This window comes from Toxotes jaculatrix, chromosome 4 (assembly GCF_017976425.1).
Source record: "Toxotes jaculatrix isolate fToxJac2 chromosome 4, fToxJac2.pri, whole genome shotgun sequence".
Classification (NCBI taxonomy): Eukaryota; Metazoa; Chordata; class Actinopteri; family Toxotidae; genus Toxotes; species Toxotes jaculatrix.
This window is the reverse complement of record NC_054397.1, coordinates 19,816,474-19,841,706: the sequence shown is the minus strand read 5'-3', so window position 1 is coordinate 19,841,706 and position 25,233 is coordinate 19,816,474. Positions and strand designations below refer to the sequence as shown.

The 25,233-nt window shown below is 40.7% G+C and overlaps 2 protein-coding genes across 6 annotated transcripts; both read left to right on the top strand.

The window, feature by feature from the left end:
• The first annotated feature begins 1,584 nt into the window (after nt 1–1,584).
• LOC121180791 (CMRF35-like molecule 8) lies at nt 1,585–5,734 on the top strand. The gene is made up of 8 exons (XM_041036437.1): nt 1,585–1,730; nt 1,837–1,887; nt 2,583–2,921; nt 3,095–3,418; nt 4,104–4,160; nt 4,325–4,417; nt 4,713–4,771; nt 4,863–5,734. Exons 1-8 carry the CDS (start codon nt 1,685–1,687, stop codon nt 5,130–5,132), a joined length of 1,239 nt encoding a protein of 412 aa, XP_040892371.1. The 5' UTR covers nt 1,585–1,684; the 3' UTR covers nt 5,133–5,734.
• A 938-nt stretch (nt 5,735–6,672) lies between these two features.
• LOC121181269 (dynamin-2-like) lies at nt 6,673–24,122 on the top strand. 5 transcript variants are annotated; one of them, XM_041037140.1, is made up of 20 exons: nt 6,673–7,125; nt 9,836–9,909; nt 10,010–10,159; nt 10,286–10,489; nt 11,114–11,212; nt 11,759–11,919; nt 12,157–12,299; nt 12,388–12,523; nt 12,980–13,047; nt 13,457–13,595; nt 15,621–15,707; nt 15,808–15,878; nt 16,566–16,620; nt 19,302–19,412; nt 19,720–19,829; nt 19,923–20,034; nt 20,564–20,731; nt 20,884–21,110; nt 21,631–21,885; nt 23,706–24,122. In XM_041037140.1, the coding sequence occupies exons 1-20, from the start codon at nt 6,965–6,967 to the stop codon at nt 23,743–23,745; spliced, it is 2,571 nt and encodes an 856-aa protein (XP_040893074.1). In that variant the 5' UTR covers nt 6,673–6,964; the 3' UTR covers nt 23,746–24,122. The 5 variants fall into 5 exon arrangements, with proteins under 5 accessions (XP_040893074.1, XP_040893073.1, XP_040893071.1 ...); XM_041037139.1 differs by lacking the exons at nt 13,457–13,595; nt 23,706–24,122 and adding exons at nt 14,588–14,726; nt 22,138–23,687; XM_041037137.1 differs by lacking the exons at nt 13,457–13,595; nt 23,706–24,122 and adding exons at nt 14,588–14,726; nt 22,135–23,687 and having other exon boundaries at nt 6,674–7,125.
• The last annotated feature ends 1,111 nt before the right edge of the window (nt 24,123–25,233 follow it).

The window sequence follows — 25,233 nt, the reverse complement described above, 5'->3', positions numbered from 1 at the left end:
AAAATATATTTTATTTCAACTTTACACACACACACACACGTACACACACACATATTTATATATATACAGCAGTGCAGCAGTAGTGTAATAACCAGTATGATAAGAACAGTATGTACTGACAACAATGCAAAGTGTTGTACAGGGCAATGCTGAAGGGTAGGAATGATTTCCTGAAACGTTCTTTATGACAGCGGAGCTGAATGAGTCTGTTAGAGACCGAGCTCCTCTGTCTCTGTAATAAGTTGTGGAGGGGGTGGGGTTGTCAATGATGGAGAGCAGTTTGTTCAGTGGCATCCTGTTCCTCACTGACTCAAACGTCTCCAGGTTCTGTACAATGATGTTTCTGGCCTTACGAATGGGTTTGGTCATCCTGCTGGTGTCTCTGGCACTGACGCTGCTCCCACAGCAGACTGCTGTCCCTTTAATTTTGAGAACTACGACACAGAGTTTATCTGTCTGTACGCAGATGGACAGTCCTACTCAGCTTAACCATTTAAGCCTCATTTTTCAAGAGGTCTGTATGCAAGAGAGTATTACCAGTTGATACAGACCACCGGGCACCATCTAAAAGACAGATCATTGGCTGTAACTTGTGAGGATTTTGGTGTAGACTACACGCTATTCTGTCTAAACATGGAGCCTGATGAAGGGTGTTCAGAGAATGTGTCTCTAATTAAATTATTAAGGGTACAGATTTTCTGGGTGTCCTAGCATGCGACCAGCTCCCAAAACACAATGTTAATAAGTATCCTGCCATGTTGAGTGTGAACATACCTCTCCACACATGCCCAGTGAGCACTGGTTGGGTTGGTTTATATTACAAAGGACAAACAAGGATATTTCTTTGACAGTTTTGGCAAACCATTGGCGATAAAAACAATTTCCTGCTCCAATGCATCTTATTCTGGAGGACAGGTTCAGGCTCCACAACCTGTGGTCAGCAAGGATTAATTATCGTTTGAGATGGAGTTAAGCTGAAGCAAAACCTCTATTTTTTGCATGCACATTTCTACAGCAGTGGTGGACGACACTAACAGCAGAAAGAAAAAAAAAACGTACCTGATAAACCACATTTTAAAAAAGCAGAACACAGTTTGAATGGCCATTCAACAATGTTTTTAAAAAAGCGTGATTACAGGCTGCTTACCATTTGAAAGGACCAAGCCTGATTGAGGTATCCAAGTGTTCATTAATAAAGATAGCAAGAGGGCTGTACGATTTTTCCTTCAGCTCTTATGTCGGTCTATGATCTGCAAGGAAACAGAACAAACTGCTTCAGACAAACAGTCCAAGTGTAGATTTTTCTGCTTCCATATCTGATCATTCTGTGAGGTACAAAAATATTAGGTTTTGCGCTCAAACAGGTGTAGAGGTCATGAGACACCACAGATGTAACACTGCACTCTGAATATGAGTCAACACTTTCACTCTCAACCCTCTGTTTCTCATCTTTCTTTCTATCAGCGTTACACCCTCTCTCTCACTCTCTCTCACTGTGCACCAAAAGAATCACATCCCCATTTTGAAATGCAAATGTTTTGTTATGTTATGTGGAAGAAGCTGACAGAGGATAAAACAGGAACGTCAGAAGAGAGAGCACGGATGTCATGACGAGTGACTGCAGAGAAATTTGGTTTAATATTTGATAAATTTGGATTTCAACTACAATAAGCTGAAACAAGCTATGACAATGAAAATATCTTTGAAAGTCATCATCTGCCTAATGACAGGTAATATTACTCTTCTGTTTGTGTTTTTGATGGGTGTGAATTTTATTTTTGGTTCTGTTTTAATGAAATAACTTTGTTTTTCTTGCTTTTTTTTTCTTGATGACAGCTAGTGTGCGGTTATTGTCCGTGGCAGGAAAACAACCTGTCAACATGAACTGTAAGTACAATGAAACATCATGTAAAATACTTCTGAATAAAGACAATCTAGTTTGTCAAATTCCAAAATAAAATAACTAATCACTAAGTAACAAAGAACATTGACTCAGTCACTGTACTTGAGTACAACTTTGAGGTACTTGTACTAATTTGAGACATTTATCAGACAGCTGTGCTTCCTGGTGACTTTGCAATTCACAAGTTTTAATACAAAACATGTAATCAGCTGAAAACTAGTGCATAGTTACAGATTAAATGATCGAGCTGTACTGACGGTATAGTGGTTAAAATTAGCTTCATCTTAATCTGCAGCACATAAAACTAATTAATGCATATTAATGTATCACTAAATTTTCTGAAAGTGTTTCATTAAGTCAGTTATCAGGTTCTTACTGTGAGTGATGGGGTTCTACATGGACACACTGTGTTTGGCCAAAGTTTGAACAGTTTTGTTTATTTCACCTGAGAGATTTCTGTGTTTTTCTCTGCTCGGGTTTGAACTGGCCGACACTCTGTAAGGAAAATGTGTGTGTGCCTGTGTGCCTGTGTGCCTGTGTGCGTGTGTGCGTGTGTGTGTGTGTGTGTGTGTGTGGACAGATTTAAGTTGTACTTAAAGCTTCATGTATTGGAATGTAAAGACTAGTTTATGGGGTCAGCCTTCAGTTCATGCACCGACATGCTTCGTCTCTCTGGCAGGTGATAACGCACCAGTGACGCAGAGGGCTGAGGGATGTGTTGGAGATTCTGTTACCATCAACTGCACATATCCAAGAGCAGACAAAATCCAAGTCAAGTATTTCTGCAAAGAAAACTGCAAAGATGAAAACTCTACCTGCACAAATGTGATATCAACATACGCTTCCAGCCACACAAAACAAGAAAGGTTTTCTATTACAGACCATAAAGAGCACGGAGTCTACACTGTGGTCATTTCTATGCTGACCTGGGACGATGCTGGAAGATACTGGTGTGCTGTGAAATCAGTTGATGACAATTCCATTACACATTTATCTGTGATCCAGCTCAGTGTTTGCAGTAAGTATTGATCTGCTTTTAATAATTCTATTTCGAAACTAACCAACATAACAATAGCTTATTAACTTAAAAAATAAAAACATTTCTAAAGAAAAAGATTTAGTTTGTAGAATAAGACAAAATGAAAGTTTGTAGAAAAGTGGTTAGCTTGATCTACAATTTCTGTCTTTCAGACTGGGATGACATCAAACTAACAGCAAATAAGTATACTGCTGGGGACTCTGTGCAAATGATGTGTCCCTATTTAGCGAGCCATGAGAACAATACCAAATACCTGTGCAAGGGGGAGAATCCTTTCGACTGTCTGGAGTTAATACATACAACAGAAGGAGAGAGACAAAGGTCTAAAGACCGGTTTCTTATACGGGACAACCAAAGAAAGAAGTACTTCTATGTGCAAATATCCAATCTGAGAACAGCCGACTCTGGATTGTACTGGTGTGGCTCTGGTAAAAAAAGTGACCCTGCTGCATACACCAAAATCCAACTTACTGTAGGTGAGTACACCGAGAACATTGGCATGATACACTGTAACACGAACACAGTTTGCATATGTAGTACAGTCTATGGTTGTACCTGTGCACCAAAAGCAGTAAAATGATTTGATCAAAACATGTTCATGATGGAGATACTTGTACTTTACTTGACACTTCTACTCTATTATTTATTGACAGCTTCATTCACTAGTTATTTTTTAAGACTGAACACACAAAACGTATGATGAGTTTATTCGATCGTATGTTTTATGATCAAATAAAGTGTGTTAATTAACAATGTTAATTCTGTGAACTGTTAGAGGTGAAATTGGCAGTAGAGCAGCTAATCAGTGTTGATTAGCTGCAACACAAAACTTGTACATACACTGACTGGCTATTGCAGAAAGACAGGCAGACTCTAAATGATATCAAAAATGGAGTTTGAATTCATGATTTTCTAACTTTAAAATTGAGCTTACATGTTAATACATCAGTAAAATAAAATAATTTATTAATAATATAATACTGACACGGACTGTTCTGCAACAAAGCAGCTTTATACTTTAATACGCTTGAGACTTTGATTTTGTACTTCACCTCAGAAAGAGTTTGACTGCAGGACTTTTACTTGTAAAAGAATATTTTTAATTCCACACTGGCATTCTTCACATCTCTAACCTTCTGACCTTTTATCCTTCACCCACAGATCAAGGACACATGAACACCAGAAAAGAAGAAACGACCATCCCTCCTCCCCCTGCAGGTCTGGGTGACAGCTTCTGTTCATACCTTCACATACAAACAGCTCTACTAAACAAACACACACTGACACATCCTCTCCTTTAAGCATGAATTCTGAGAACAATGAAACTATGAATCTCTGCTGACTGCATGTATTCTTTAGCTGTTACGACTGTTGTCTCTCAGTTCCAGGTGCGATTGGCGGTGTGTTGGCATGTCTGGCGTTGATAGTGATAGTTGTACTTATACTGTGCAGACACAAACTCTTCAGGACAAAAGGTGAGGGATGAGAAGTTGGCATAAATGCTCACCTCCACAAATACACCAACATATATATATGTATATACATTTATTTATTGTTGGTGGCCTATTAAAGTTCGTTACAGGTAACTTCTAAAATGTAGAAGTCACACTGATATATTTACAAAGCAGATCTAAAAATTTTTTTAAAAGTTTCAGTCTGAAAAGTAAAGCTTAACCAGCATATGATTTTGAATGTGAGGAGTAACTCTGAATGCAAACAGATACAAAAATATCCTGTTGTTTACATCTATGCAAATGTTCTTTGTCTTAGTGTGTTGTGCCTCAGGGGGATCATCAGGGGAGAGCACAAACATTGGACAAAACACAGAGGTTTGTGTGTGTGTGTCTGTTTATGAGTTCATGAGTTTGCATATGTGTGCAACACCTGCATCTGTCACACCGCTCCTCTTTTCCTCTCCAGGGAAATCATGGAGATCACGATTATGAGGAGATACAGGTACGGAACCAGGAGGCAAACTCAGGAGGCGCAGTGGCGTCCGTTTATGCCATTGCCAACCCTCCGCCAGATCAGCTCCACTATGCCAGCTTCAATTTCCTGAAGGACTCTGTCACAGTTTCAACAGACAGCAGAGCACAACCTGACACAGATCACAATGACTCCTCTGCCTGTGACTACTCCTCCATCAGTAGGACTCCTGTTCTCTATCAAACCGTCACAAAGCCAAAGTAAATGTATGTTTACACTGAACTGAAACATGCAGCGAAGGATTCACTTTTTTTTTCTTATGTATAAATAAGTTTTCAATTTATCACTTAGTTTGGTAACATTTTTGACTGAGTGACTCTGCACACTTTAGAGTTTAGTTTAGTTTAGTTTGCATTACGGTTGTGTAAGTAATAACATGACACTCTCAGCAAAACTGTGCTGACTGTTTATAAGTTTAATGCTGTACTTTACTTGAGGAGACACAGAAATGTAAAGTGGTATAACATGATCCCAAGGGAGTCACAAAAATAACCACTGTAAGGGAAGTTATTAGTTTCACACCTCAGCAGGTAACTCAGCTGAGTGATACACTGACTGATTATTAGCAGCCTCAGTTTGATCTAAACTCTAACATAGGTCAAACTCAGGCTGTTCTTAAATAACTAATCATTAATTGTTATGTATAATGAAATTCTTTGTGGATATTGTTATTTAGTTTCTGATACTGGTAACGACTCACAATAAAACCTTGTAAAGCCTTATTGAATATATTAGAATATATTATTAATAGATTTTACTTTTTCAAGTATCTAGAGAGTAACTGATTGAATAATAAAAAGTAGTGACACTGCAGTGAGTCTGTCTTCACTACTTTTCATAGGCAGTCAAACAACAGCCCTATTCACTATTTCTACAAAACATGTTCATGCTCTTGCAACTGTCACGGGCGCTCCTTATTAAATCTTAGAACGATCCAGATCCAGCCGATCGGGTTTTGTGACTTTAGCATTGTCAGTTGTGGCAGGTTCCGTTAAAATTCTCGGATGAGGAACAGCCTTAATTTTGTACCCAGGATATTTACCGGTATTCTCACATTTTTGAACACAGCGTCTCTAGCTTTGCTCTGCAGCACCCTCCTGTGGCTGATTCAGTGATCAGCCTTGAGTGACCACTTTCCACCGCTCTGACTATTGCCTTCATTGGCATCCACCTTCCACGTGATTCTGTGAAAACAGTGTTTCTCATTACACATTTACTTTTCACATGATTTTTATTTTAGAACTGACAACATGAATTTACTTTTGGTTGATAATTAAAAAAAAACGTCTTTCTGCTCCATAGAAGCTAAATAATGGAAGGATTCAGAATTAGTGCTGCTGGTGTATTGCCAGAAATACACACATAGAGGCTGTGCATTGTTGCCATTAGTTTTAGTGAAACCCACATACCAGCCGCAGGTGATCTGAGGCTTGTATGTGGGTCACCTGAGGCTTGTGTGTCCTCATTTAAAGTGACAAAAGGAAATATCCCAGCACAGAACTACAAATAGAATTAACTAGAAGAATTAACTATTAACTAGAAAAAAGTTTTAAAAGTAATATCATCATGAGGACACAGTAAAATTGTAATTTATTTAAAAAAAATGCTGCATTGTCAAAGTACAAGTCTTAAAACAGCTGTCTTGTAAAAACAAACAAAAAAAGACATATCCGTGTGCACTGACTGACATCTCCGTTGACCAATGGCTGAGCAACGTGACATTTGAGGCGGAGCCACAGTCTCCGGCGGAGGCTGGGTGTCGCCTGACCGGATGATGACAGAAGTTTTTCGGTCTAATGTGGCTACTTTTATCATGCAACCGTTGAGTTTATAACCCCGTCGAGGCTCTGACCGCTGTCGGGACTGTTGACTCTGAACCTCCTTGTGTTTTTAATGAAATAAGTTCACAGAGACTGGGACAGACTGCTGTGCCATCTGGGAAGTTTTGGTTTGTCTGTCGGAGCGACCCTTTGGTTCTTATTTGACCGGGGCGAGAAGAGCAGGATTGAGCCCGCTGGGCTAACCGAAGTGCCGCGATGGGAAACCGGGGGATGGAAGACCTCATTCCCCTCATCAACAAGCTCCAGGACGCCTTCAGCTCCATCGGCCAGAGCTGCAACTTGGACCTGCCTCAGATAGCGGTCGTCGGCGGCCAGAGCGCAGGGAAGAGCTCCGTGTTGGAGAATTTCGTTGGGAGGTTGTACCGTTTATATATAGTCTTGGATTAATCTGACTCACTGAATGTGAATTTCCCCCTTTTCCTTTTCTTCTAATACAAACTAGACGTTTGCGTAAAAGTCGCCAACTAAGCACTCGGTTACGCGCTCTGTGTATCGGTGCCTCCCAGTTTCAGATGTGTTTTTTTTTTTTCCAACGGATTCTTTCCATTTTGGAGCTGAGCTATTCACGATCGATAATTACGCATTTTACGCAGAAAACAGCTGTTGATTGGGGAACAAAAACTGTGGAGCAACTGGTTTAGAAAACAAGTGTTTAAAACTGATTTTAGTCCACAGATCCACATCCTGACTCTGTGCAGTTAAAATATAATTTCCTCAGCAGGTATATTAACACTCGTCTTGTGTGCTCAGTGCTTTATATTTGGTCAAACATTTACAGAGGCTGTTTTTCCTTGAGACTGCTCACCCAGTGTTGTAAATACATCTTTATGGGCCTCACATCATATTGGTCAGGTCAATGTTTTACTTTCAAGGGTGAGGTACAAAAAGGCTGTTGGCACCTTTGATGAGGAGTGATTGGAGAGTGACCCTGACAGCATAAATGAAAATGGCAGCAGTGTGCGCTCCCGGCGTGCAGACACTGCTGAATGTCTTTGTGAGGTTGATGAATGAGTTCGAAGGAATTTCAATGAGCAGTTGTGGATCCTTCTTGATGACAAATGGCAGCAATCCACCATTAATGCCATATGCTACTCTGCTCGGCTTATGACAGCATAGGAAAGAATCACTTGGGCAGTTTTGCAGTCAAAACATATCACACGAAGCTCAGGATAAAATCAGCTCATGAGGAAAAGGAAGGGGAAGAAGACATGGCTGTGTTGCTGCAGCACAGGCCTGACCTACTCAAGATAACTGTGGCAGCCTCGTGTGTTTATCTCCAAGTGAAGGTACCCAGAAATGAGAAGGCTTTACTCATCTCATACGTTACATACTCAACGTCAGAATGATTTCATTTGTTGTCTAAGAGATAGGGAATGTCGATTAGGCGGCCATGTCTCCTTTTTTTTTTTTTTTCCTGTTGCCTTTTGTCTCCGAGTCCCAAGCAGTGGCTGGGGGAGACAGTAGGGGCATTGATGTGTTTGCGCTGGGGTCATCAGTGATGTCACCAGCTGCACTGTCATGTGTATATGACACACTGGGTACCAGATACCCACTGAAGGGATTTCATGTTTGTTAATTAGCCCAATGACATGCAGGGGTGCAGCACTGGCCGTGAGACCGTGTTTTCACTTGGTTTTGGTCAGTTAAGGCTGCAACAAACTTATTTCCATTACTGATTAGTGTATTTCTTTTTCTGCTTAATAGTTTATACCAGTAATTCCCAACCTGGGGGTGGGGATCCCTCTAATGGGGCACAAGATTAATTTGTTGGGTCATAAAGATGATTCATAGGATAGAGTAGTTGAGTTTTTTTCTGTAATCACTGCTTTTTTGTGAAATATTAGATAGTCCTCTATGTCTTTGGTGGACATATGTGAGCTGTGATGAGTAGATAAGGCTTCATTTCAAGGCATCGTAAGACAAGGAGGCTGGCAACTGGGCTGCAACTAATAACTATTGTCACTATTGATAAATCTTTTGATTGCTTAGTGTATGAAAAGTCAAAAAGAAAAAGTGAAAATGTCCATCACTGGTCCTGAAAGACCAAGATGGCTGTTTCAAATGTCTTTTGAAATGAATGATGTTCAGTTTACAGTGATACACACCAAGACATTAATTTTTGCAGATTGATTTTCTGCTGATGGACTAATCGATTAATTAACTAATTGTTCCATCTCAGGTTGGGAACCATTGGTTAAACTATAAACAAAGTAACAGGGAGGATCCATTGCAAATTAGAAGAGTCCTAATGTCAAACCAACAGCACAAAGGTAGCTGAGCAGCTGTACCCAGCAAATGTTTGGCAGAGACGTTTACTGAACCAATGACTGCGTGATTTAATTGATTAACTGTCTTGTTGATAATTGTAGTCTTCATGATGTGGTTTCATAAGTGACAGGAAGAGATGAGGAAGGCGGATGGGAATCACAATTGTGTAACATCCTGACTGCTCTGTCAGCAGTGGACAGCAGGCACAGGGTGTGCAGATGTGTTCAAGTAAATATGAGTGTGTGTGTGCATTTTTCTATATGTGTGTGTGGGATGTGCTTGCCTAACTCTAAAACTTGACAAAGTCTTTGCCTCTGACCTAGCAAACACACAGACAGAAAGACAGACAGGCACAGACATGTTTTCATGGCTTGGAGAGATGTGTAGTTACTGACCTGGAAATGATCACAGTTCTATTGAACATGAGTTTCCATTCTCATGATCGTGCATGTAATGAGGAGGGGAAACAGGGGGATGCTTCTCTCTCTCTCTGCACTATTTATAATGGATAGGGTTGTAAGTCAAGCTTGGCCTTGTATCAGTAATGCACCCACTCAGATAGAAGGCCTGCATATGTAATTAAAGGTAGTAGGGAGCAAATTTAGAGATCGAACTCTTATTTTGGTACAAGCAGCTACACATTTAGTATTTTGACATAATATGAAAATGAATTGATTTGATTTGATATAATGTGGAGAAGCATGGCAGCCAAACAGCCATTTGCCTGTCAACGTCCTTTTCTCAAAGTTGTGTATATGTGTGTGTGTGTGTTAAACTTAACCTCTGTCTCTCCCTCAGAGACTTTTTGCCCCGAGGATCTGGCATCGTCACTCGTCGTCCTCTCATCCTCCAGCTGGTTAACAGTAAAGCAGGTAAGTTGCAAAGTCAAACAAACAAATACAATAGTATTCGTTTTTAAATTCATCTCCTGTTAATCCATCACTGTCTCTCCCGTCTTAAATCACCATATAGAATATGCAGAGTTCCTGCACTGTAAGGGCCGCAAGTTTGTGGACTTTGATGAAGTCCGTCTGGAGATTGAAGCCGAGACCGACCGTCTCACTGGATCCAACAAGGGCATCTCCCCCATCCCCATCAACCTCCGTGTCTACTCCCCTAATGGTAACACACACACACGCACATACATACATACATACATAAAAACCAGTTGTTTTGTAGCAGCAAGTTTTCAACCTCTGTCTAACTGAGTCTTTCCTTCTTTCTCATCAACCCATCAACATCTCTCAGTGCTGAATCTGACCCTGATCGACCTGCCTGGGATGACCAAAGTGGCCGTAGGGGACCAGCCTGTGGACATCGAGCACCAGATCAGAGACATGCTGCTGCAGTTCATCACCAAGGAGAGCTGTCTGATCCTTGCCGTCACCCCAGCCAACACTGACCTGGCCAACTCTGACGCCCTCAAAATAGCAAAGGAGGTCGACCCTCAGGGTAAGGGAAAGTGTGTGTTTCTGTGTGTGTGAGAGCTTCAAGATGGCATGTCTTTGTTAGGATGATTGTGTTAATCTGTGTGTCTTTTGCTACCGTTTATATCGGTATTTCTCTAAGTGTAACCATTTTAGGCTCTAATTTGGCACAAAGCTAATTACTCTTTGCTGTATCTTGCAGCCATTACAACTCTTCTTCTCTCTATTAATCTTTGCCTCAGTGCAGGCGCCGGCTCATCAGAATAATTAACAGTTACATTATTAAAAGACTTCCTGGCAGCACAGATGTATTGAATAAGATTAGCAGAGATATAATTAAATTTAATTTTCTTTGCCTTTTGCCCTCTTTCCTTCAATCCAGGAGATATTATTAACCATTTCAAGGTCTGGGCTTGTAACTGTACATCTGCTGCTGAGAGAGTGTTTAACTGTTTAACTAAATTAAACTTTGTATAAAGGAAGTTGAATACATGTAACTTAATGGTACTTTGCTTATATTCATGATATGGTTTACACAAGGGATTTTATACATACTGTTTACCAGTTTATTTTTACTTACATTGTTGCTGGCATATAAGCACTTGGTTTGTTATGTTAGTGGTGACACCTTTGACACCTTGTTCTTTAGGTCTGCGAACTATTGGTGTGATCACCAAGCTGGACCTGATGGACGAGGGGACGGATGCACGAGACATCCTGGAAAACAAACTACTGCCACTGCGCAGAGGTGAGACCACACACCCGTTTGAAATGCTTTATTTAAACCCATCAATCACTTTATGGAGGGGCCAAATATTTATGTACATAAATGTAATATGTCCTGTATATACTGATGTATTTTTAACACTTATGGGTAAAAAAAACTGTCAGCGCCACAGAGCTCGGCTTCCTGTTACTGCTGAGATGTAACAGAAGTGGGCCAGCTCTTTTTTTTTTTTTTTTTGGCCAAGCCTGCCAATCAAAACCCCACTAACCCTCAGTTTTGTGAACACGCCCACAGCAGCCAGATATGACTATCACAGACTCTCACAGCCATATTCCGACACACAGATATTTGTAACTGGTACTCAGATGTTTTATTAGACACACACAGCGCAACTGTCAGTGGCGTATTTGTTCTGTAATACTACACATGACCGGTTAATGCTCTTCCAGGCCTTTACTGTAGCTGCTTTCAGGTTTTGTTTGTTTTTGTGTGTTTTGCCTTCAGTCTGGTCTTCAGTGAGTTTTTTCCATTGTACTTTTATACTGTTGTCTGTATTTTTATAATAAGGTTACATCGGGGTGGTGAACCGCAGTCAAAAGGACATTGATGGCAAGAAAGACATCCGTGCTGCTTTGGCTGCTGAGAGGAAGTTCTTCCTGTCCCATCCTGCATACAGACACATTGCAGAACGCATGGGAACACCACACCTGCAGAAGACCCTCAATCAGGTGAGACAAACACCTGATAATACACACATATAAACAGTGTATGTCATTTAGATGCACTTTATGTGGAAAACTCACAGGGTGTCACAGGATACCTAAACATACCTAAAGGTAAAGTTAATTTACTTACTTAATTACATTGTTTAATTTAATTAATGTGTGCAGATGTTTTAACTTTAAATCCAATACTAGAATTGACTTTTCTTTTTTTTTTTTTTTTTAACGTTTATTTTTCTCCAGCAACTTACCAACCACATCCGCGACACGTTGCCAGGGTTACGCAGCAAGCTGCAAAGCCAACTGTTATCTCTGGAAAAAGAGGTGGAGGAGTACAAGAACTTTCGCCCTGACGACCCCGCCCGCAAAACCAAGGCCTTACTTCAGTCAGTGCATCCACACATTCAGGCACATGAATACATTAATTCAAAAAGTTCAGAAAGACATTTTCCTTATCCTGTATGCAATCTACAGGATGGTGCAGCAGTTTGGTGTTGACTTTGAGAAGTGCATTGAGGGGTCTGGAGATCAGGTGGACACCTCCAACTTGTCGGGCGGGGCCAAGATCAACCGCATCTTTCACGAGCGCTTTCCCTTCGAGCTGGTGAAGGTGACCATTGCCATTATTTCTGTTTTCATTATGATTATTATGATTATGTTTTATAGATTTCTTTAATTACAATTAAGACACATATTTGTATATTTGTCATATTATTTGGCGATGAATTGCCCTCTGTTGCTTTCCTGTTAACATAAAACACAGATATGTGAAAGGATTGCTTTCCTAAGGGTAAACAAGTGGTTCAGACAGTCGTTAAGTTAATAATCTGCTCTCAGAGTGTTTATTTACAGTACTAATGTAGCAATCTGTATAATACTGATGTCATACTGTAGCTATGTTTGCTCTCACAAATCCAATACCAAGAAAGGGCAGACAAATCCACAGACAGTTTCTCTTGTCTGGCTTTGTGTTTGTTTGTGTGTCACTATAAATGCTTGGCACTAAAAAGTAGTTTTCATTTTACATAGAACAAATAAAACAAGCTCTTTTTTGACTGTCTCTTAGATGGAGTTCGATGAGAAGGAACTGAGGAAAGAGATCAGTTATGCCATCAAGAACATCCATGGTGTCAGGCAAGTTGAGACAACCTGCAAACAAAACATAACATTTGTCTGCTGACCTGTCCATCAGCTTTTTTGTTTGTGTCCATTCAGCTTCATAAAGACCTACAGTCCTGTCTGTACTCAAGTGTCAGTGTGTGTCCTATTTTTCATGTGTCCATTAAGTGTGCTGGTCATTCTGTCTGTCTGTGCCTTGTTTTCATCCATGACTAGTTTTTATTTGTCCCTCCCGCCGGCCATATGTCTGTCTTCCACCCCACTTCTTCCAGTTCGTCTTTCACTATTCCTCACCTGGTCTCAGTGTCTGTCTGCTCATGTCTTCCCTGTCTGTGTCCACTGTTGCACACTATTCCTGTGTGTCTTTACTGTCCCCCTCTCCTGCTCCATGTCTCCATGTGTGTCTTGTCTGTATGTCCTTCAGGACAGGCCTGTTCACCCCAGACCTGGCGTTTGAGGCCATAGTGAAAAAGCAGATCATTAAGCTGAAAGAGCCCTGTCTGAAATGCATCGACCTGGTCATCCAGGAGCTCATCAACACAGTCAGACAGTGCACCAATAAGGTATCACTGCATGGCCTCCTGCCTGGCTGCCACACCCGTACATAACACACCACAGAGACCGGCCAACTCTAGTGCTGCCAGGGGCCATTTTGGTGCCACACTCTTAAATAAAGCCACAGTTGTAGTGCAACCCTGCTTTGAAGTTTGCGTGTACAACTGTTAGTAGATATAGCTGAATGTCCTGGCTGTACTGGGGTGGTGTCTCTGAGAGGCTGTGTGGTTAGAAGCAGACAGGCTGTTACACATTCCTGTGCAGGTTCATTACAAAACAAGCTGCAGGCTTGATTTTAAGCTACAGAGAAAACAAGAGTCTATAGCAGGCTGCACTACACAGACACTCTGTTGTTTTGAGCTAAGTGCTAATATTGCCACACACACACTTGTTCTCAGCAGGTTCAATGTTCACAATGTTTACCATCTTTGTTTAGCGTGTTAGCTTTTGCTAATGAGCACTGAACATTCAATACAGCTGAGATTAATAGGAAAATAAAGTGCTGGACAAGTTAGTGTTTTGACCAGATGGTGGCAATAGAGGAAAAGTTAAAGGACCAACAAAGTCATGGTAACCATGAATGTTAGAACAACATTTCATGGCAATCCCATCCAACAGTTGTTGATGAAATATTTGTGGACCAAAGTGATGGACTGACTGTTCATGGAGTCACACTACTAGCATGGCTAAAAAGCTGTCGACGGACAATTAACATGTAAAAGTATAGGGAGTGCAATGAACATGTGTGGCAACCTGCAGCTTGTTTCTGTTCTGAACATGAAGTAGAACTAACCAAATGCCTGTTTTTTTTCTTTGTCATACTCATCTTCATCTTTCTTTTCCCTCTTGAAACTCTTTCCCCACTCTCGCAAACTATCCCATCCAACTTGGGTTTCTATTTTTCTACCACCGTCCCCTTTTTCCTCACCGTGACCCATGCTACAACGCCTCCTTCCTCACCTGACATTAAACATCCAACTCCAATGATGCCTCACCACAGGACAGGCCTGTTCACCCCTGACCTGGCGTTTGAGGCTATAGTGAAAAAGCAGATCATTAAGCTGAAAGACCCCTGTCTGAAATGCGTTGACCTCGTCGTCACCGAGCTTGTCGCCCTGATCAGGAAGTGCACTGAAAAGGTAAACAGGAAAAGCGGAGACAGAGATGTTTTTAAATAGTGATGAACAGAGACAGACAGAAAGAGAAGAGAGCAAGGAAGGAGCAAAGAGTGACAGTCAAAGAAAGGAAAAGAGAGACACAAAGATCAAATGAACTAACTTGTCTTTGTCTGCTGCTTTAAGGCTTCACTCAGCACCCGCCGCACCCTGTGGTCCCCTCTTAAATGACAACCATAGGAGACCCTCCCCATTCTGATCCTGGACCCCTACCAGCCCACTTACCCCATCAGCACTGAGATCTGTGATTTAACAACCCCTCACCCTGCCTTACTTATCAAATCAGATCCCCACTCTCACACTAAGAAATTTGGCTTATTAGAAAATTGCACAGCTGTGGCTGTTCGTCACCTTGTTCGTCTGGTCAAATGAGATTTTTTTTAATGTGTTTTTCCTGTGATACACCGTTTCCTGCACCACTGACACAGATAATTAAACCTCAACCCCAAAACTCCACCAGACCCTATCCCCTATCCTCTTCCCCTCTTTCTGGACTTTAACCTGATTTTTCTCCTAATTTCTCCCTGATTTACTGAGACTCGCTAACGGCTTGAGATCATAATATGCTAATGTGGATTTTAATTGAATGTTTTCTTACACTTAGTAACAAAATAGACTCTGACAACATCTACAGCTAACAAGAAATCTCAAGCTGATAGAGAACTCATTAAGCGCATGCCTCCCCAGTCTTATGTCAAATGTCTTGCCTAATATGCCATATATTTACTGTTAGTGATAACAGCTTATGTGGATACACAGTGTCTTTAGAGTGTTGTGTAAACCTGCATACAGTAGGTGTGTATCCTGTAATCACGGTGCCTGCAGCAGTGCGTGTGTGTGTTTTCGATGTGTCTACAGCTGGGCTCGTACCCTCGACTGAGAGAAGAGACGGAGAGAATCGTCACCACCTACATCAGAGAGCGAGACAGCAAAACCAAAGACCAGGTCCGTGTGTGTGTGAGACAGAGCAAGAGATGCAGTCTACCTGTGCAGTTGTACAGTTTCATTTTTGTGTGTACATAACACGTAACGTTTTGCCTGTCAGGTGCTGCTGTTGATTGACATTGAGCTCTCCTACATCAACACTAACCATGAGGACTTCATTGGATTTGCCAAGTAAGACAAAACTACAGATACTGATTCATGAGTTTCATTAGAATCAGCAGACGTGGAGGTCTGTCTGCAAACGCTCTGAGACCCATGTATTGAATTTAAACTTCATCGCTATACCCTGAAAAATACTGGACTAATACTGAATAACATTATATCGTCTGTGAAAAATAAACTTGTCAGTGCTCTCTGATAATCAAACTATGCAGTTACATTACTGTTTCTGAATCATCTCCAAAATGGGTGTTGCATCACTGGTTGACGCATACAGTACGTCAATATTTGCAGGTTTTGTATTGCAAAACTGGAAAATCAAAATTCTCGAGAAAGAGAAGAATTTGCGGAAGCACTGCACATCTGCTCTACTTTTAAAATTCGAATTCTATTTTTGTGGACTTGTACTGTTAAACAGTGAGTTTTTCCACTCTCACATGGGATTACCAGGCTTATACAACATCCTAACAATTAGATGATTCTGCCTCAATTAGAAACTCTTCTGCCTCTGTGACTACGGAAAAACGTGACCAGCGGATTGTATCATGTCACTGTTACTATAAAAGAAGTTCTTGTTTTGAAGTTTTTATTGCATTAATAGCAGAGTGGAAACAATTGCACAGTTTCCTAGTCGCTCCTTTCAACATATTCTGTTTTTTAAAAAAATAATATTTACATTATTGAATCTCTCTCCCGCAGTGCCCAGCAAAGGACTGCTGCTAACGCTACCAAGAAGAGAGTTATGCCCAATCAGGTAAACAGACACTCCACACACCCCATAGAAATCCCTCACACCTCAGTAGCATCATAGCAGCTGCATTCTCCTGCTGTTTTTGTTTTTGTTTTTTATTTCTTGTTCTTTCTGTCGTTGTCTCAGCCCACCTCTGCTGTGATTGTTGCCCTTTGTTGCTTCACATTTACGCACTCTTGTCTGTGCCCCCTCTTGTCTTTTCTCTTTATTTCCCTTTCCTCTTTCTCCTCTTATGTTCCTCCTTTTTATGGCCCAGGGAGAGATTCTTGTAAGTACCGTAACCCATGCACCTCCACTTGTCACTTCCTCTTTGGGCGGGTGGGGGAGTCAACGGCCGTTCAGACAGTGTCGAGAAACAACAATGTGTACTCCTTGATGAACTACGGGGAAGTGAAAGAGTTACACTCATGGATGTATTGTGAGAAGCAGATGCCATATTCCATCATCATGTTTTGAATCTGTACCTCGCCACCCACCGCACACGCACCTCACTGACTGTCTCATTGACTTTGCACTGGGGTGACATCACACAAAAATCTATTTTCTAGGCCGTGAGAAAGTCTTATAAATGTTAAGCCTTTATGGTTTAAGAGTAATAATTAGCCATGTCTGATGCAGATGTCTCTTGTATAATCAGGTCTGTTTCCAGACATTTTAGTTCCCTTGGCCCAGACATCCTGGTGCCTCGAGGGGATTAATCTTATCATATTGTTTGGCCGTCGTAATATTTTTTTAATATAATATGTTATTTAAAATGTAACAATTCATTTTCAGCTTTCTGGTCTGACTCATGTCATCATCATTGTATAAAGTCTCAGTTTATATCTTCTCCTGGTTTTAACTATTTGGAAATTATGTTCAGTTCTGTGTTTTAAAAGAACTGAAAACATCCTCACATTTATTAATGTGAGGATGTTTTTCAACAAAATACATGTGTGAAATTGTTTGGCATTTCTTCTAAAAATAACTATAATTACACCAGTCGTCTAAAGTTTGCATGTGGTGATCCTTGCTTAGTTAAAAGTTATGACACAGATTTGTGAAATATATTTACCTCTATATGATTTCATAAGAAGAGACAGGAACACTTGGGAGTCCCCGATCAGCATATCTTTGGACTGTGGGAGGGAACTGGAGTTTCCAGAGTCCAGAGTAGGAAGGACCAGGTTTGAAATACAGGGCTTTGGCATGAGGTGACAGTGCTAACCACTGAGCCACCGTTATGACCTTTAAAGTGAAACTATGCAATTTTTGAAAGAAGAACACATTATTCCTCTTATAAATGAAAAGGTGAATTTATTTTTTAAAAAAATATGAAAACAACCCTTTCATTGTTCAGGGAGTTTACTTAGCCTGGTGAGACCAGATTCTAATGTTGGCCGTTGGTCATTTAGATTGGGTATAAATACTTTTGGCTCTGTTAGGGCTGAAACCTTCATTTACTCCTCAACATCCACAGACCTGCTACAGCTAAATGTCTTCATTTACAGCTTCTTAACTAACAATGCAATTAGTCCCGACAGCCCCAAAGCACATATGATAATATGTGTGGATGAATTTCTCTGTTCCACTTTCTGGTGTAACCTGGTCTTTCAGTGTTCAGCCCTGAAACTGCATCCATATCTGCTGGATGATGGATCTGATCTTCCTTAAAGGCACAGAGGGTGGACGTTCCTGGCCTTTCTCCCTCAGATACTCAATCTAGCTCATTCCCATTTGTTCAGATACAAGCTCAGTGGAGCAATTCATCAGTTATCTGTCATAGAAAGTCACAGTGTGGCTCCAGTCCAGGTTGTGGCCCATGAGCTCCTGTAGCAGCGATGCCTAGTGATCCAAGTTTCACAGTCTTAGGTATAAACACATTGTATTAGAGGACAGGATATATAAATCTATAATCACCTGATACATCAGATATACTATTAATATCTTTTCTACCTTGTCTGATGATATTAACAACATCTAATTATGTTTTTGCACCAATAATGCCTAAGAAAATATATATATATATATATATTTTTTTTTGTGGCTCAGCAGCTTGGTAACTCATAACTACGCAGTCAAGTGAGCCTTTTTGACAGCTGTCATCCCAGAGGCAACCATCCGGTTTTTATAGCTGATATCTGTAGTGTAGTAATCAAAACTACCCGGACTGATCTCATATCCCGAGGCTCTAAAAATGCTTTTTAGGCAGCAGAGGAATCTTTTGTTGCAGAACTATATTTTGCCACTGGGACAAATAAACAGAAAGACTGACACTCCAACTCTATAAGGCTTTCACAGTTAAACCACCCAGACCAGAGTGTTGCATACGTCTGCTTATTATCCCTGTGTGTCTTCTCCCTTTGTCCTGTTGTCTGTCAGTCTGGCAAAGAGAGGGATGCAGAGAAGGTGACTTTTCATTGGACCCTGTCATCTCTTGTTTTTACTCTCGGTGTTTGTGGTGTATTTTTACTGATATGGATTCTGTAGGAGTTAATCCAACTGTGCTGTCTTCTTTTAATGATGGATACCATGTGCATGGCTGTTGAGCTGTTTCTTATGAAGACTTCTTTAAACATGTACAGTATATATATATGTGTGCGTGTGTGTTTAGTTGTGTTTAGTCTTTATTTTATTGCTGTAAATCCACATTACCCCTCTTGTCAGGTGTGTCGTTTAATCAACTGTTGGACTCTCGTGTGCAGGTGATCCGCAGAGGCTGGCTCACCATCAACATCAGTATCATGAAGGGAGGATCCAAGGACTACTGGTTTGTCCTGACTGCTGAGTCTCTGTCCTGGTATAAAGATGAGGAGGTGAGGCTGCTTACAGTGCATTAAATGCATGAAAATGTAGTTTACTCCCATTTTCTCATTCAGATAGTTAGAGGGAGTGTATTTTGGCTCATTTAGTGTGATAACTATAACACTGTGGTCAAACTGTAGTCGTGATGTGCCAGGGGATTGTAAAATCTTACTTGTTATACTTTTAATGATAATAAATAAATCTCTTGAAGTTGCACTGTCGAGTTGTGCTTCCATTTTTGAAGTAAGTTTGTGGTTTATTTGTCGTAGTTTATTTTCTTTTATATTTATCACTATTTTGCTGCGTGTGTTTTATCAGGAAAAAGAGAAGAAGTACATGCTGCCTCTGGACAACCTGAAGCTGAGAGATGTGGAGAAAGGCTTCATGTCCAGCAAACACGTCTTTGCCATCTTCAACACCGAACAGAGGTTTGGATCCTACCAGCTCCTACAACAAATTTCATTTAATGTTGTTCATCTGTTGTCACCTCTGGGTAATGGCTGTGCACGTGTGTCTAACAGGAACGTGTATAAGGACCTGCGTCAGATTGAGCTGGCATGTGACACCCAGGAGGATGTGGACAGCTGGAAGGCTTCGTTCCTCAGAGCTGGTGTTTATCCGGAGAAAGACCAGGTAAGATTTTGAATACTGTAGGTCATTTATGAATTGTGTTTATAAAGAATTACGTTGTTTCTCTAAATGTAGCCTAAGGATTTTTAAGGATACACAAACATTTTTGTCAGTTGTTTGTAGGGAAGACTTTTTTGAACAAAGATTTAAACTCGATTTCACATCACGTTTGTTCTGTAGATTTTAATGTTTCCAGGGTACGTTTGTAGAGCACAAGTGTTCTTTTTTTAGCAAAACCCTATTTTTTAAAATGACACAGTTATGTCATTGAAGAATAGGGTGCAACTGTTCATTCAGTATGCTGCCGTAGTGGTTCAGGAAGAACACTTCTGGGGATTCAGTATCCAGGCCAAAGCTATCCACAATTTACCTTCCACGCTAGAATATTAAGGTCATTTACTAAAAATTTCACATCCAGCATTTTAAAAAATAGTGGCGTTTCCAAATAAATGCAACACACTGGTGTGGTGTGGATGGAAGGTTAAGACCACACAGACAAAAAAATCTCTCTTGTCTTCTCTGTCTTCTCCAGTCTGAGAATGAGGATGCCATGAATCCTAGTGACACCGTGTCCATGGACCCTCAACTGGAACGGCAAGTGGAGACCATCCGCAACCTCGTGGACTCTTACATCAGCATCGTCAACAAGTCCATCAGAGACCTCATGCCCAAGACCATCATGCACCTCATGATCAACAGTGTACGTCTCCTGCTTTATCTGTCTCTTTTTCACACTCAGCTTTAACACCTCTCAGATCCAGAAGATTTGTTGGAAAGTCATGTATCAGATATATAGGTCAGTATATTGTTTGAATTATTTTCATCCCTGCTTCTTTCCTCTCCCGTCTCCAGGCGAAGGACTTCATCCACTCTGAGCTGCTGGCCTACCTGTACTCAGCCGGAGACCAGGGCAGTTTGATGGAGGAGTCGGCAGAGCAGGCTCAGAGGAGAGATGAGATGCTGAGGATGTACCACGCTCTGAAAGAGGCCCTGGTCATCATCGGAGACATCAGCACCACCACTGTTTCTACCCCGATGCCTCCACCAGTGGACGACGCCTGGATAGCCAAGGAACCAAGGTAATAAGCATGAAAACAACATTCAGAAACTTACTGTTATAAGCAGGCAACACATTTATTCCTATGAAAAGTATAAATATTATTAGTTTGAGACATTTCATTGCAAAAAAAAATGAAAAAATGAATTCTGGAAGAAAGAAAAAACAAGATAAAAAAAAAAGATACTCAATGCTAAAACACAAACTAACTTTGTTATTCAATATATCCAGCAGGGGTCCTCCAGTGGCTGTCTCATTATTTTCCAAGTTCTCAGGCCACTTAGACTGATAGTTATTCCTTAGTTTTGACTCAGCTTTGAACATAGTCACACAAGTCCTCAAGGCAGGGAAACATTTAAGGATGGTTTATTTGGAGTTTAGCAGATTATATCAGAACAGGTGCATCTTATCCAGGCTACTGTCATTAAAGAGTTTAATCTCAACAAGACTTTAAATTTAAATAAAGAAAAAAAAAATCTGTAATGTTAAATGGAATTTCAATGAAAATGTAATTTTCAAATGTGTCTGTCCTCGTTCCTCAGTCCTCCTCCAGCATCCCGCCCTGCCTCAGCAACAGCGCCCCCTCCCAGCCGACCCCCAGCAGTGAGGGGGCCCACCCCTGGTCCTCCGCTCCCCCTCAATCCCTCACCAGCATTTGGAGCACCGCCAGTGCCTTCCCGGCCCGGCCCTCCACCGGGGCAAACGGCTTACGCCGGGGATCCCAACTCTGGCTCTGTGCCTCTCATCCCATCGAGGCCGGCCCGTGTGCCTCCTGCTCTGCCCCCGGGGATTCCCAGGTACATGTGCACACACACACACACACACACACACACACACACACACACACACACACACACACACACACACACACACTCTCATGCTGTTTGTGGCTTTGGTATTGGTGGTGAATGGTTGTTCTATTCGTTTTTGGCTCTTGGTGGTTTGGGTGCATCGGTGCATGACTATCTCATGATATTTTTCCTTGCATGTTCCGACCCTCCCTCCCTCCATACCTCCCCTCCCTTCTCTTACCTGTCTTCCTGCAGCAGAAGACCCCCGGCTGCTCCCAACCGACCCACTGTCATACGTCCTTCAGAGCCCTCCCTGCTTGACTAGAAACAAACACACACACACGCACACTTTTTTTTGTTTACACTTTTATTTTTCTTGAGCAGAGATAGTCATAAATTTTCTTTCATGTATATTCCTATAACTACAAATTTTGTCCTACTGTAACTGGTAATCTGATGCTGTTTCAGTCTGTGCATTTCAGAAGCGTTATATATGTAATTTCGACTTTTCGCGTAGGTAGATTTTTATTAACAAAATATATGATGACAGATCTCAGTATTACAAAAAGGGATAAATTTGACGATTTTATTGACCTAAAGGTTATGAACCGAGCAAGTCACCTTGAATTATTTTTGTTTCATTTGAAATGAAATGTGTCTTAAAACAATACATGATTCCTAACTTTTTATATAATGTTAAGCAAACACTTTTAGAAGTAATTTTTTGGTGAGCTGTACACTTGCTAATGTTTTGTAATTGTAATGTAATTTTACACACTAAGCACCTCGTTAAGTAAGCAGAACTTTTTGATAAAATCCTTTTCCTCTTCGTCGTTGGTAGATTTTCAAAGTCAGCCTTCAGATGTGCTTATTAAAATTAGACTGACCAACGGAATTTGTACGCTTCAACATTTTAGCTAATTACTTTATTACAGTTTTTTCAAGTATAGTTAGGTTTTAGTTTTTCTCCTTTGTTAACCAATTAGACATGAAACAGAGGAGGAAGAAGGTTTGAGGGCAGGCACTGCAGCAGTGGGATGTCCTCTGGTCTGTTACTGATAATTACAGTAGTGGAGGTAAGAACGACCTTGTCCTGACAGACGTTCTCTGTCCTCTGGCCTCCCACAACTCTGTGGAATAAAAAAGTGCCTTCAGCTCAAATAATTTTGTAATTACATTTTTAAAAAATCATCATCTTAAAAAGACAGAAAAAATGGCCTCTCTTTCAGAAGGTGTATAAAGTGATGGACTGAATAAAAGAATAGAAAAAGAAAGCGTGGTGGCTGCTGCTTCTACTTGCTGTCAGACAGTCTTTGCTTCATTTCCTTCCTCAAGCCTTTCTTTGGTATTTGGCGTTGGGTTTTTTTTTTTAATGTTTATCTTATTTGTTGTATCCGTTTCCATGCACAAACAGTAAACATTCAGCACATATTACTTGTCCCTCTGTGATACGATCGGTGTATAGTTCAGGCCAAGTCCGTCTGTTTTGCATGGCAGTCAAATGGGGAGAGCCGTGCAGAACAGGAACGTTTCACTTTCCTGGGTGCAGCCTGGCATGACCTTCTGTCCGTACTGTATGATGGAGCTGTGGGTCGCCATGGTAACCGTAGTTGTCATTGGCAACACAGAGTAAAGATAGTGTTACATATCTCTTTTGGGCCCTTCATAGAGCTGCACAGGGACGAGTAAAGGTACACAATCCCACTCCTCCTCCTCTAGCGATCTTTCCCTTCTCCACTGTGTTTGTTAGCTGTGTGTGTGTGTTACTGATCCACCTCTGATGAGAAACTGACTGGACATCCCACCGTGGTCTTCTTTTCACACAGGCGACCTCCTCAAGTCCCTTCTCGTCCCAACCACTGGTGAAGGAAACACATGATGCACACTCACACTTGAACTCACAGTGGCCCAGTCAGCAGGAGGAGGAGTCTGCTCCTCTTGATGCACGTGGCATTAGAAGTTAGAAATGTGCACCACAAAGTCTCTGCCTCTGTTTCCTATGTACAATTTTTAGTTAGACATTTAAAGAAGGGAAAGATGTAGAAATAATGGGTCTAAATTATGATAAATGTTGTAGCTGGAAAGCATTGTTCACAAAAAAATTCTTACTGCAATGAAATAATGCAAAATACCTGTAATCTCTATCCATACAGGTATGTTAAGCTTACACAATATTTTTAGTATTTAATGTCTACTGTATATCAATCATGTTTTTCTTTTTGCCTATAAATGTTCTGTCAGCGCTTTGTTTCGTCAGTTTGGTTCCCCACTTGAAATGTCCTTTCAACCCAAAGGAACTTAGAAATAAATGGAGGAAAAAGATCAAGACACAAACTCAAAAACTCAAACGCATTTATATACATTATGTTATATCCTCCTTGAAGACTAGTGAACAAAGTAAACACCAGCTACTTCTTTTTGGTATTACATACCGTGAACTACACAGTTTAACTTCACTCGTGATCTCTGGCAACCACACAACTGTCACGTTATCCTGCACTGTAAAGCATAAATGCATCAGTGTAAAACTTTATGGTGAGTCAGTGTTAATCAGATAACACTAAATAGCCACAGATGTATTTAATTCACTTTAATCACTTGGTATATAATCTTTAAACCAACTTCAACTGAAGGTCACATCATATAAACAGTTGCATTTAGCTTCCAATGAGCTCAGACATTCGGGGGAGTGATATCGGCAAAAATAAAGTGCATGTAAACACATTGGTCACACGCGTGGGGGAAGCGACCACACTTCCCCCACACAGCTCTGGGGAAAATACAGTGATAAGCTGCCTTATGTCCTTATATACAATATAAATAAGTATGGTTTCTTTAGGTTTAAAACTGTGCTGCACAACACGATAATCTGTCAGTTGATCGTGAGACGCATCAGTGTTAACAGCACTAAGCTTTCTCATGATTTACATGGACAAGAAGCACATAAAGTACATGAAGCCAAAAAAAAAAAAAGAAAAAACTAAGACAAATCTTTGCGGTAGAGTTTTTGCTTTATTATACTGTTTTCAACGACAGTGCAAGTCATCACAAAACACACTTATAGATTATTCATGGTCATTCGCAGTTTTTATTCTAAAAAGACAGCTCACATCAAACCAAGTATTTACTGTATAAAAAATGCATTTATTATTATCAGTGACACCCATGAAAACCTGATTATCTTATTTATCATATAGAATATGTGATGAAAGTCTGCTCAGGTAAAAAAAAAAAAAAAAAGAAGAAAAAAAAATCACTCCGTGGCTGAGTACAAACAAAACGTCACATTCTGCTGACAGAGTAAACATCAGAATAAAAGCAAGTTTGATCGTCCAGAGAAACATATAAACACAC

What these genes read in the sequence shown, in the direction of transcription:
- LOC121180791 (XM_041036437.1), top strand. Translation starts at nt 1,685, where the DNA reads ATGACAATGAAAATATCTTTGAAAGTCATCATCTGCCTAATGACAG. An exon ending in ACAACCTGTCAACATGAACT is followed by an intron (nt 1,888 to 2,582) that starts GTAAGTACAATG and finishes TCTCTCTGGCAG; the next exon opens with GTGATAACGCACCAGTGACG. An exon ending in CATCCCTCCTCCCCCTGCAG is followed by an intron (nt 4,161 to 4,324) that starts GTCTGGGTGACA and finishes GTTGTCTCTCAG; the next exon opens with TTCCAGGTGCGATTGGCGGT.
- LOC121181269 (XM_041037137.1), top strand. Translation starts at nt 6,965, where the DNA reads ATGGGAAACCGGGGGATGGAAGACCTCATTCCCCTCATCAACAAGCTC. An exon ending in CCGTGTCTACTCCCCTAATG is followed by an intron (nt 10,160 to 10,285) that starts GTAACACACACA and finishes AACATCTCTCAG; the next exon opens with TGCTGAATCTGACCCTGATC. An exon ending in TTCCCTTCGAGCTGGTGAAG is followed by an intron (nt 12,524 to 12,979) that starts GTGACCATTGCC and finishes ACTGTCTCTTAG; the next exon opens with ATGGAGTTCGATGAGAAGGA.